Source organism: Abrus precatorius, unplaced genomic scaffold, assembly GCF_003935025.1.
Source record: "Abrus precatorius isolate BTA unplaced genomic scaffold, Abrus_2018 Scaffold3, whole genome shotgun sequence".
NCBI classification, from domain to species: domain Eukaryota; kingdom Viridiplantae; phylum Streptophyta; class Magnoliopsida; order Fabales; family Fabaceae; genus Abrus; species Abrus precatorius.
The window spans coordinates 23,519,030-23,532,868 of NW_020874373.1; the positions used below are offsets into that span (position 1 = coordinate 23,519,030).

Here is a 13,839-nt window from a genome sequence, read left to right on the forward strand (position 1 = left end):
AAACTTCATTTAACTTTATTTTTAATTATTAAAAATAAAAAATTAGAACACTTAATTTTATTTGTTTCAATTAATTTTAAAAAATTATTAAAATAATAATAATTATTTTGATGTAAATATTATTTAATATCTTGAAAAACTTATAAAAAAATAATATAAATAATTATTATCAAACATAACAATATTGTAATTCATATGTATTTATAAAAATAAAATATTTATTATACTTTTATAACTTTAATATAATAATTATATATTTTTTATAATTATTTTTATAAATATTTAGTTAACAAAACCCAAACTTTTAATACAGTTATAATGTAATTTCAATATATATTTTCGTTTGTTAATCCTGTACTCAATTAAAGGATAATGATTAGCCAGATCCGACTTCTCCGTTGACTAAACGTGCTATAATAATTACATGGCCAGCATAGATCAATAATACATATACCTTTTTATTACCAAAAACTTTACTCTCATTAGCTCTGCATCTCCTTGAATTTCTCACACTTGAGAGTTCAGTCTTGGAGTCTAATCGTTTCCGCAAACAATCACAAGAAGAAGAAAGTAAGCATGAGTGAAATACCTTCTCACATGAAAGCGTGGACGTATTCAGAGTATGGCCAATCCTCTCAAGTTCTCAAGTTTAATCATAACGTGACTTTACCTGAGATGAAGGATGACCAGGTTCTCATCAAAGTCGCTGCTGCTTCCCTTAACCCCATTGATTATAAGAGAATGGAAGGCCACTTCAAGAACACTGACTCCCCTTTACCTGTAAGACCTCCCCACTTTCTTCCTTCTTTCATTTGCTACATTGTTTTCGCGAAACTTTGTTTTTGTTAAATATTTCTCTCGACCATCTTTTTTATTCCCTTAGTTTTAGCTTTTGGGCCAGCGTTTATAAGCTTGTTTAAGTGATCTTTGATTTATAATGATTTTATTTACATTTGATATTATTTATTTTAAAAATAAAATACTAAAAATTAGTGTTTTTTTTTTTAATTTAATACAAGTTACCCAAAACTTGTTTTGCCCTAAATTTGTTTTTAGATCTAAAATTAATGTCGACACAATACTCAAATGCGCAAATAAGAAATTGAAGTAAATTTATACTCCAATTTTGTACCATTGGTTTTACAAATATGGGAAAGATATGAAAGTATAGAGAAAAGTGCGGTAGAGATGCTCTTCAGAGACTATCACTGGATTACATCTTGGCTGTTAAAATATTTACTTTATATGAGATAAAATGAATGATATCATAGAGGGGTTAAGATAAAACTACAATGTAAAATGTGTGCCCTAGTTTAATAAGAATAATATATCTCCTAAAATATAAGAAAACTCACATTCACTCTTCAAAATCACGTTTGAACCCTCCCAACCCACAAGCATAGGCTTGAGTTTTGTAAAGGCATATGAGCTTTGTAATTTATCGCTTCATTGTCATGCTTGTTCAGAGGATAAAACGATATGTTAGACTGAAACTAGAAGAAAAATAAAATAAAATCGCATCTTTCATAAAATATTGGGATATCTTATGGCTTGTGATATCCTAATTTTGTTCATTTTATTCATAGTTTTTATGTATATGATTTTGTCCTTGGACTGGTTCTGAAGACTGCTCCAGGATACGATGTTGCTGGAGTGGTGGTTAAAGTGGGAAGTCAAGTGAAGAAATTTAAGGTTGGGGATGAAGTTTATGGGGATATCAATGTGAAAGCTTTGGAATTTCCAAAGGTCATTGGTTCTTTGGCAGAGTACACTACTTCAGAAGAGAGACTATTGGCTCACAAGCCAAAGAATCTGAGCTTTGCTGAGGCTGCTAGCCTTCCTCTAACAATTGAGACTGCATACGAAGGCCTTGAGCGATCTGGGTTTTCTGCTGGAAAATCTATCCTTGTGCTTGGAGGTGCTGGTGGAGTTGGAACTCATGTTATTCAGGTATGAGTGTGACCTACTAAAATGTTAATTCATGAATCACAATGCACTGTTAAATCTATTACAGAACATATTCACAGTAAAATTTCTCACGTTTTCCTTGTGTTAACGTTAAAGTTCCTTATGGTTGAAAAAGTTCATTTCGAATGTACAGAATTTACAGCACATATTCACAGTAAAATTTCTCATGTACTTGTTGAGTTGACACTAAAGTTTCTTATGGTTGATATGTATGCATGCGCAAACTGAGAGGCTGTTTCAATAATTTGAATTCCATAGCAACACTAGTGTTTATGCCAAGTCCTCGTATGTTGTTATATTTAACTAATTTATATTTTCTATTTTCATGTAACAAGATGAACACATCTCCTTGTGGATTTGATAACGTAATATCTCTATATATTGAATACAGAATACAATCTCTTCTGTCTTGTTGTCCAAAAACTTCCATATCAATATTTCATGCTAGGTGATTTTAATTTATAATGTCCTATTTGATGTAGCTTGCCAAGCATGTTTATGGAGCATCCAAGGTAGCAGCCACAGCTAGCACTAAGAAACTTGAATTGTTGAGGAGTTTGGGAGCTGACTTGGCTATAGATTATACAAAGCAGAATTTCGAGGACTTGCCTGAAAAGTATGATGTGGTGTATGATACAGTAGGTCAGATTTTGAACCTATATTGTGCTGTCAGAAGTTTAAGTTTGGTTGACTTGTATAACACTAACACTTGTTTACTTAAAAATAATAAACAGGGCAGACTGAACAGGCATTCACGGCTTTGAAAGAAGGAGGCAAAGTTGTGACAATAGTACCACCTGGATTTCCACCGGCTATTCTTTTCATACTCACTACTGATGGGGCTATCTTAGAGAAACTAAACCCCTACTTGGAGAGTGGTAAGGTGAAGCCGGTACTGGACCCAAAGAGCCCGTTTCCATTTTCTCAGACTGTTGAAGCATTTTCCTATCTGGAAACAAACAGAGCCACTGGGAAAGTAGTCATATATCCCATTCCATGAACATTGGCATTTTGTATTCATAACAATTTGCTGCTGTCTATGATTTGAGCGTATGTTTTAAAGAGTGAGATACATTTGTAAATGCTCTCCGTAGCCTAAACCTACCTTGTTTCTCTTGGAGAGAGTGTAGTGGAATAAGTATCTCTTACAAGCTTGATTGCAATTATGGCTTTAACTTCGTGTGGTTTGTGTGCTTTGTAGTGTTGACTAATGAAATAATCATCTGGTTTATAAATTTTTGGCCTTTTTCTTTCGGTTTATTATTTCTTGGTGTCAAGCAATTTGCTTTATATTGTGTAATATCCTGGACTGATAATGTAGTGCTTGGTAGCGTTCATGGCGCTTCCTTAGCTAAGATTGGTCAAAGGCCAGGGTTTGTGGTTGGGTTCATGATCAAACACTTTTACCATTTTAACAGTCACTTGATTTTCTAGACAGGATTTGGAGGTCCCTCCCATGATAGCTTAGTGGTAAGTTAGAAGGATATGGTATGGAAGCAATGGGGTTCAAATTTTGTTATAAGAAAAAATAACACCTTTATTCCATTTCATCCCTAGACCAAAAAGAAAAAAAAAAACTAGGAAGGGGGATTTGGTTTTAATATGATTGAGTTTTGAATTGTATTTAGTTTAAAACTTTTAATTAATTCAATTTAATTTAACTTGATTAATGTCAAGTTGGATTAGAATTGTTTTTCTAGTTTCTTTTAAATTTCAAGCGAAATGCACACGCTACCCTTATGTTAGGTGATTTTACACTTCTTACTACTACTAATATCAATCAAAGAAGAATATTCAACTTCATTGCAAACTTGATGCTTTAAGAAAGCGTAAAATTTAATAATTTTTTTTTTAAAATATAACAAACAATTTAATATTTCATCTCATCCACACAAGACATAAGTGATGTCATTTCTATTTTCAAAAGCTTTATTCTATTAAAAAGTTTAAATATAAAAAAAATGAATAATTAATACCTAACAAGGTCATTTATTATTCTTCATTTCTTATACTTGCATCCTGTATTGAAATTAATTCCAATGCAATCAGTTAAATTTTTTATTTTTTCAATATTAATAAATTTGAATTGATTCAAATTCTCATATGATTATTTATTATTAAAGGTGAGAAAAATCTTAATCACTTTACTATCCTAAGAATGAGAATCTCATAACAAACTTGGACAGATACAACACCAAACTTCTCAACCTCACAATTGTCTAACAATCCACTATTTGAGAAAATTCAACAACGGTCCCCCTCTTTCTTTCTTCCTTATCTTTTTTTCATTCTCCCACTCTCAATGCTTTCTACTTGCAGAGTCACACGGATGGGTGTTGAATGATCTCTTTTCATTGTTAAGAGGTATATTTGTTTCTTTTTCTTTCCCAAACTCTTTTTAATTTTTGTTTTCATTCAATTTTAGGAACACACAACCATAGTTTCATACTTTGTTCAACCTTCTTCTTCCTTTTTCATTATTCTATTGTATATGTTGTTGATTTTTTTTATACAATGCATAGAGCATTCATGATACATTAATTTTTTTATTACTTATACATCTTTGTTATGCATTTTTCTATTGTTTGGCAAGAACAAATGTTAATGAAGTCATCTTTAACAAATTTACATTTTATTTCACTTTTATTCTTTCTTTCATTGTATTTTTTCAGAATGTGTGTTTAGAATGTGAAAATTTTCATATTTATACTACCCTACTAAAATACTCTATTAATACTGTAAACTTCTATTTTTTTATATATATATATTTTGAGTATAATTTTTAATAATAGACCTTATGTGAATATCAAAGGAACTTAATAGGACATTGGATGATCTTTTCTCATTGTTAAGAGGTATATTTGCTTCTTTTTCTTTTCCATACTCTTTTTAACTTTTTCTTAAATTTCAAGAAAACACAACTGCAATTTTGATTTTGTTCATCCTTCTTCTTTTTTCATTATTTGATTATATATATCATTGATTTGTTTTTTATATGATATATAAACATTCATGATTCATTAATTTTTTTTATTACTTACACACCTTTGTTATGCATTTTTCAATTATTTGGAAGGAATAAATGTTAATGATCAAGTTATTTTTAACAAAGTTAGGTTTTATTTCATTTTTATTCTTTATTTTATCAATTTTTCTTTTTTGCAAAATGTGTGTTTAGAATCTTTCATATTTTTTAAAATTTTAAGTATAATATTTTTAATAACAAGTTTTACTTACGTGTGGATACCAGTATTTGATTTTAAAATATAACACTAACATATGTTGCAAAAAGGGAGAATCTCCTTACAAAGTGCATCACAATAATTAAAAAAATATTGTTATGCCTTCTCTTTTCAATCATTAATTTTATTTTAATTTATAAATATGCTATTTTGTAACAGATGATTGACTTTTTTTTTTAAACTTACACTGCGATAAAGCAACTAAAAATTCAAGAAAATAAGAATTTGACCTACTTGTAGCTTCTTAGAAAGTTTGTGTGAGTACTTTTATTAAATTTTGATCAGCATAAAAAATTTACCATTTATTTTATATAATTTTATGTTTTATGTTTTTTACATAATTTTTATACAATTCTTTTTTACAAATTTGATAAAAATAGTTCATTTATTATGCTTTTAAAATAGTTTTTAATATAAGAATTAAAAATTGAATTGATTCAGTAAAAGATGTGATTGATAAATTCTAATTAATATATTAAAATGATTTGAATCAAGTATTTAAAATTACTAAGTAGGTATATCGAGTTTGTAAAAAAATCTATCACACCCACTAATCACACTCTACTAATAAAATAGAAAAAAAATTAGTTTATTTATAATTTTATTTAATTTAATTTTGTTCTAAATATAAGAATTAAAAATTGAATTAAACAACGTAAGAGATATGATTGATAAACTTCAATAAATATATAAAGTAATTTGTATCAATTCTTTGATACTTGCGGTTAGATATCATGCACACTAATTAGACCAAAATGAAAGTATATTATAGAAAATGGTAGCTATAATAATAAAGGTTAAGATGAAGAAAGAAATAAAGGGATCGAAATTCAGTATTGTAGAAGGAAGGGGACAAGTATAGATTAAAATGGAACAACAATTGTTGTAGAATTCTTTTGGTAAAATCTACATACGTACTTTTTCATAAGTTAAACATGATAATTAATAAAAGTATAATTTGAGTCTTTTACTGATATATAATTTTTTATTTAAGAGAAATACTCATTAAATAAAAATTAAATATGTAATAAATATAAAAAATGTTAAAAATATTAAATATAATTATAAATTATAACTTAGTAGAAAATTTAAATAAAAATGAACTTAATTTAAAATATATAAATATATTTTAAGATAATGCCTAATATTTATATAATAATAAATAGAAAAAATAATATAAAATTAGTATATTTGTAGTTTTATTAAATTTAGTTTAGTTCTAAATATAAGAATTAAAATTAAAATTAAACAAAGTAAAAGATGTGATTGATAAGCTCCAGTAAATACATTAAAATAATTTCTATCAATTCTTTTAATTCTGCTTATTGGATAACATTGAGTGTGTGAAAAAAATTTTCACATACACTAATTAGACCTTAATGTTTATCTTTTATAACTATAAATGAAAGTATATTATAAAATATGGTAGCTATAATAAAAAATGTTAAGACAAAGAAGGAACTGAATATTTAATAAATATGAAGAAATTTTAAGCATATTAATCTAATTATAAATTATAATTTAGTAAAAAATTACAAATCAAAATAAACGTAATGTAAAAAATGTAGATATATTCTAAGATAATATCTAATATTTATATAACAATAAAATAGAAAATTTTATATAAATTTAATATATTTGTAGTTTTATTTAGTTTACTTTAATTTTCACTATAAGAATATAAAATTAAATTGATCCACATAAAAAGATGTTATTGATAGGTTAAATTTAATATGTTAAAAGGATTTGAATCAAGTCTTTAAAACTATTAACTAAATAATATCAAGTTTGTGGAAAATTTATAACACGCACTAATAACACTCTAGTGTTCATGTTTTATAACAGTAAATAAAAGTATATTATCAATAACAGTAGTTATAATAATAAAGATTGAGATGAAAAAAAGAAGTTGAAATAACTTAAAAGGATTGTAATTTAGTTTTATGAAAAGAGGAGACAAGTATAGATGAAATCGGGTGGCAAGAGTTAATGAAAAAATATAACTTAGTTTAAATTACAAATTAAAATAAACTTAATTTTAAAAAATATTAATATATTTTAAGATAATGTCTAATATTTATATAATAATAAAATAGAAATTTTAATATAAATTAGTATATTTGAAATTTTATTTAGTTTAAATTATATTTGAATATAAGAATTAAAAATCAAATTGAACCACATAAATTATATGGTTGATAAGTTCTGGTTAATATATTAAAATAATTTGCATTAATTATTTAATATTATTAATTAAATAATATCAAGTTTTTTGAAAGTTTTATCACACGCAATAGTTAAATATTTAATATTTATATTTTATAATAGTAGATAAAAGTTTATTATCTACAATGATAGCTACAATAGTAAAAGTTGAGACGGAAGAAAAAATTTATTTATATAAAAAAACTGTTAAAAGAACTTAAGGGATTGAGATTCAGTTTTGTAGAAGAAAAGGGATAAACATAAATAAAAATGAGAGGGTGACTGTTGTAGAGATATTTTTTTTTAATATAATCCACATAAAATATTTTTTTATAGTTTAAACATAATAATTAAGTAAAAGTATAAATTTAATAAAATACTAAATATTAATAAATATAAAAAATGTTAAACATATCAAATCTAATTATAAATTATAAATTACTTTAAATTAAATAGAAATAAGCTTAATTTTCAAACAATATAAATATATTATAAGATAATGTTATATATTTTATAATAATAAAATAGAAAAATTAATATAAATTTAATAAATTTGTGGTTTTATTTAATTTAGTTTAGTTTTAAATATAAGAATTAAAAATCAAATTAAACCATGCAAATGATGTGATTGATAAGTTCTAATTAATATATCAAAATGATTCACGTCAATTATTTAATACTATTAATTAGATAATATCAAGTTTGTAAAAAAACTTACCATTGATATTGATTAGCCCTAATGTTTATTTTTATAATAATAGATGAAAGTATGTTATCAATAATAATAGTAGCTTCAATAGTAATGGTTGAGACAGAAGAAGTTTATTTGTGTCAAAAAAGATTATTGAAAGAACTCAAGAAATTAAAATTCAATTTTGTAGAAGGAATAAGATAAGCATGGATGAAAATGGAGCGATGATCGTTCTAAAGACTTTTTTAATAAGATCTACATATGATATTTTTTCATAGGTTAATTACAGTAATTAATAAAAGTATAAATTGAGTATTTTACCAATATATAATTTTTTTGGTTAAAAGACAATACTCATTAAATAAAAAAAACTAAATATTTCATAAATATAAAAAAAGGTAAATCTATTAAATCTAATTATAAATTATAATTTTGTTTAAATTAAAAATCCAAATAAACTTAATTTTTAAAAATGTAAAGATATTATAAAATAATTTCTAATATTTATATAATAATAAAATAGAAAAGTTAATATAAATTTAGTATATTTGTGATTTTATGTAATTTAGTTTAGTTTTGAGTATAAGTAGAGAAATCAAATTGAACCACGTAAAAGATGTGATTTATAACTATAACCACTCTTAATTTGTAAATTATTTTTTCATAATTTATAATAGATTTAAAAACTAAAGTAGTTCCTTAAAGGTTAATTAGCCTAAACTCTACTAAATTGATTAAGGACATGGAGTAATATTATGAGAATGTAGCATGGGAACCTTAGACAATTGAAATGAGTTAAACCCATAATGAATTAATGATTGGAAGAATGACGAGTGGAGAGACGTATAAAATACTCCCATATAAATTGTCGTATTGTTAAGAAAGACAATGTTTGGGCGCATGATGCTTGTATGTTACTTGTGTCTCCAAAGAACTTTTTATTGTGAATTTTGTGATAATGATGGCTTTAGTCCAATCTTTTGTGTACTTGGAATAGTTAACAGCCTTTATGCTTATGTATGACATAGTACTTAATAGAGATGTAAATTGTGCTACATTCTTGTTAATTGTTTTATGTGTTATGAACCTTGACCCCTAATGTGTGTGAAAAGCAAAAAAAAAAAGTTTCGATGTGTGGTAAATCATTGTGAAACTTATAAGATTGTCAACAAAGAAGTATATGATGATGTACTTAAATATGAAATTCTCATAGAAGAGGAAAAGGTTAAGTGGATTGATTGTGGTAAGGTAAAGAATGGAGAGAAACCAAGACTTAATAAAGGAGTGAGTCCTGCCATTCAAGGAGGGATCTATAGACCTATGATTTTACCGTTTAGGAATACATCTTCTTTTGAGATGCACGAGTCAGACTCCCATAGAGGCATACACCTCCCTTTAATTGACATGCTTTATGATTGGTGTTTGTATGTACTTAGGGTAAGAGACTAATTTGTTGATTGCATTAAATCTAGCAGTTATTTTGATTATAATTTGGGTTGTGTTGGTGTCAATTTTTCATGCAATAATATCTTACATATATGTTTCATCGAGTAGACTTATTTTACTTTCACTTTTACTATTTTGAATTTTTTGACACTATACTGACACTTGAACTTAACGTTATGTCACGTTCTTGAATTATGTTAATATTAAGGAAAATATATTTCCATCTATTTTTTATTTGATGATAAAAGTTTTTATACATATTTTTTACCTTAAAAAAATGACTAGGTGTAATATAAGAATATAAAAAAATGTTTGATGTACATACAGAGATTTGAACTGTACTTTGCTTATTTATACGATCAAATGCATTCATATGATAAAAATATATTATGGATGTTAACTTTCTTATATAAAAGGAATATATTCCATAAATTTTGTGTGTGTGCTTAGATGTCTTTCAGGTTTAGTGTAAGGGTGTCCGAGTATTCCAATCACAATTTTAGCATAAGTTGTATCAAATATATAATAGCCATTTTTTTTAATGTTCGTTATTGTATCAGGCACACACATGCACAAGGTTTTCTTATCCCTTTGCATCATTATTCTATTCTTATTTTATTCATTATTCTTTTGGGTAAATGATGAAGTGCTAATGAATTCAAAATGTTTCTGCACAAATTTAAGGAAGGCAACTTATTTTAATGGGTTTGATAATAAAATTTGAACCTAGTTCTAGGTTTTTTTTTTTTTTTTTAAAGAAAAATCTTTGATAATTCCTATCCATGGTGAAATAGAATGATTGCTTTATTGTATGCATGACCTGCTTCATATGCGAAAATTTTTTTTGTCAGCGTTATTGACAAAACAATGATGAATTAAGATAATATTTAATTTAAGGATATGGAATTCTGCGTGCCTATTTAAAATGTCTATTTAAAATGCCTATTTAAAATGTCTATTTCTTCATATTTTATGCAGTTAGCCTTCTATTTATTTTGAAATGACAGGAAAAAGTAAATTTTCTCAAACATTAATTTTAAGACAATAAAAAATGTCATTTCTTAAAAAAAATCAAATAAATATTTTCTTAAACACTCTCTTATATTTTTCTTAATTAATTTATTTTAATTTATAGAACAATTAATGTATACATTATTCAGTCATTTGTATCTTATAAAATTGTTAATGTATTAGTTTAACTACATTATATAATACTTTGTGCAATGTGAATTATCTTTCATTTTATTTAAAAAGTATATATTTTATTTAATATACTTATTTTTAAATTAAAATATTTCTTAAAAAAAATTATAATAATAATAATGTATAAATTACTCTATCATTTGCGTGTTAAAAAATAAGATTTACAAACTTTTTTTAGTTTTATGATAAAGTAAATAATCAACGTTTAATTTAAATATGAAATCTTCAATTATAATTTCTTTCATGTTTTTATGAAACAAAATAAATAAATAGATTTCTATTATTTTAATTTACACAATGATTTATAATAGCACTGTACACTAACTTCTATCATTCTTACGTTACAAAATAAATTGTAAGAGTACTGATATAGCTACATTGTCTTGTACCTTGTGTATGTGAATTATCATAAATTTTATTTTTATTTTAAAATATCAAATATTTTATTATTGTTTCCTATAATAAAAAATATAGTAATTTTCTTTCAAATTCAAATAAAAATTAATGATAATAATGTATTAATTACTTTATCATTCACAAATTATACAATCATAAATTGTTCATCTTGTTTTTAGAAATAAAGAATATATCTTTCTCTAAATCATTTTAACACCCTAAAAGGGTACACTTTAGTTTTTTAAATAATTTTCAAAAAAGTTTTTTTATTCATAAGTACGTAACTTTAATTTTTCCATTGGATTGGAGAACATGTGGGGGCCAAGATCAAGACCTCTTGGGTCCAATTATCTTAAAACTTATTGTTTCCTCTTATTCTGAAAACCTATTTTTCCTAAATAAAATATCAAATTTAAGAAAGAAATAAAACTTTAAGTTTTGTACAAGGATAACCATTTTTATGGATATTGAGGGATGCTAATACCTTCCCCTCATATAATTAAACTTTAGAAATTGAATCAGGTTAGCAAACTGTTTTTCTAAGTTTTTCAGGATTCTTTAAAAATTCTAGTGATGAATCCTTCAATCTCTGTATTCTACTTTCCCATTTTTGATTTGTCATTTTTTATTATTTTTTTGTGCATCTTGTTATATGTAGTAAAAATTATGAGCTAACATTTTAATATTTAGTGAAATTATATCCTTAACTATTTTTGTTAGTTTCATGACCTTTGTTAAATTTCTGTTTTTAATCTCTAATAACTATATTTATTTCATGTGTACATTACCTCCACCGAGTAATAATTAAGATAGTTCACTCACAAAATTTAGCCACTTCAATTTAAAAATTCTATGTTCTTAACCTTAATCAACAGTTCAAATTTGATGACTATAATCTAATTATGATTCTATTTAAAACCTATCTAGACACCATTAAGAAACAAAATTATTATTTAAATAAGGATCAATAAAAATAAAGATATTACAAAAATAATGAAATTTAATATAGTAAATTAGACAAGAACTTTTACTAGTGATATCATCTATACTTAGTTAGTTTATAAACCTTTGGTAGCATTAATTGTTGTCACTTATGTACTAAGAGTTTGATGTCATTCCTAGAACTGTGCAATGGAATATCTTGAAATTCACGTTAGTCCTATTTCAGATGGTTAATGTAACATATTTTAGGTTTACATTTATAGTTTCATTTTGATTTATAAATACTTTTTATATATTTTATTTTAGAGTTTTATCATTTTTTTAGTTATTTGAATAAATTGGGCTTGTTATAAAAAAATGCTTTAATTTCATATTTTCGTTTATTCAGACCTTTAACTACTCTTTTAGCTATAACTTTTTCTACAGATATCGTTTTTGACTAATTCCAGTTGCATTTAATTTTTCATTCAAAATGCATATATGGATTGGTGAATTTGGAGTTGTTTTTGATTTTTTATGATATTTCGAAGTTGAGGCAAATTTGCTAAACATTGTTGTGAGATTGCATTTAGACCTTATTATTTAATAATTGTATTTGGACTTTTAGATATTATTGAGGCTCAAATTTTGGCCACTTAATTCACCTTAATCAGAACTTATAAATAGACTAATAAGGTTCTAATTCAGGGTGTGATCATACACTTTGAACTTTTGAGATTTGGCTGAAATAAGAATCCTTATTTTTACTTTCTCTCGGATTCTCTTGTTCTCTTCTCATTCTCGTGTGGGTTAAGTATTTCGATGAAAGGCTAAACCTTCCGTTCAATCTGCAGAATCCAAATACTGTAATTCTGATTTGTATTTTGGGTCAAATTACTTTGAGTTTGTTCTCTTTTTCTCTAACCTCAGATTCGTATATTACGATCGTAATTAACTTTTCTGTTGTTAGAATTCAAATTAAGATTCGATTAATATTCTAATTTGATAATGAATTCGGGTTAGGTTAAATGATAATTTGATTTAATTCGTGATATATTTCAATTAGTTTATTCGATTGAATTAATAATTGAATTGTGTAAAAGTTAAAACTCATTAAAATCTTTAGATAGTATGATAATCAGAATTACACATATTTAGTATTTTATAGATTGATATCTCTTCATTTATTTTTGCTAAATTTTTTTGTTCGTAATTTAATTTAATTAATTTACAAATTTCAAACCCCCAAAAGTTTATTTGCATTCCTTAAAAAAAAAAATTAAAATTAAATTTAACTGAAAATGTGTCTATGTGAATCAACCTAAGTTTAGCTCTATACTACAAAATCTGAAAAAAAAACTTCGTTGTTTTGATAATGACTCGGTATCGTCTATCAATAGTCTTAGTGGAGTGACTATTAGAGAGTGGCATAGTGACCATAATGGTAATACAAGTAAGAGTCTAAATAATACATATTTTTGTAAATAGTTTGTTAATAAAAAAATAGAATCTATACTTTAGTGTTTTCTCCTTTTCTGAATTATATTTGAATAAACATGGAAAAAAGTAGTTAAATTTTTTTTATAATACGGTGTCTAAGTACTTGTAGCACTAATCCACTTTTTGTAATATATGATGTATTTTGATTCAGTGAGTGTTTAATTTAATGTTTGCAAGATTATTTTATAATGGGATTGTTTGGAAAAAAGGCATCTCAATGTGTATACATAATACATACACACACGAGTACACATACTCATTTTTTTT

At 25.2% G+C, this 13,839-nt stretch overlaps 1 protein-coding gene across 2 annotated transcripts; it reads left to right on the top strand.

Annotated features, from left to right (window-relative positions):
* Positions 1-425: 425 nt before the first annotated feature.
* Positions 426-3,229, top strand: LOC113861532 (2-methylene-furan-3-one reductase-like). 2 transcript variants are annotated; one of them, XM_027494406.1, is made up of 4 exons: positions 426-780; positions 1,627-1,950; positions 2,451-2,610; positions 2,708-3,198. In XM_027494406.1, the coding sequence occupies exons 1-4, from the start codon at positions 577-579 to the stop codon at positions 2,710-2,712; spliced, it is 693 nt and encodes a 230-aa protein (XP_027350207.1). In that variant the 5' UTR covers positions 426-576; the 3' UTR covers positions 2,713-3,198. The 2 variants fall into 2 exon arrangements, with proteins under 2 accessions (XP_027350207.1, XP_027350206.1); XM_027494405.1 differs by having other exon boundaries at positions 428-780; positions 2,703-3,229.
* The last annotated feature ends 10,610 nt before the right edge of the window (positions 3,230-13,839 follow it).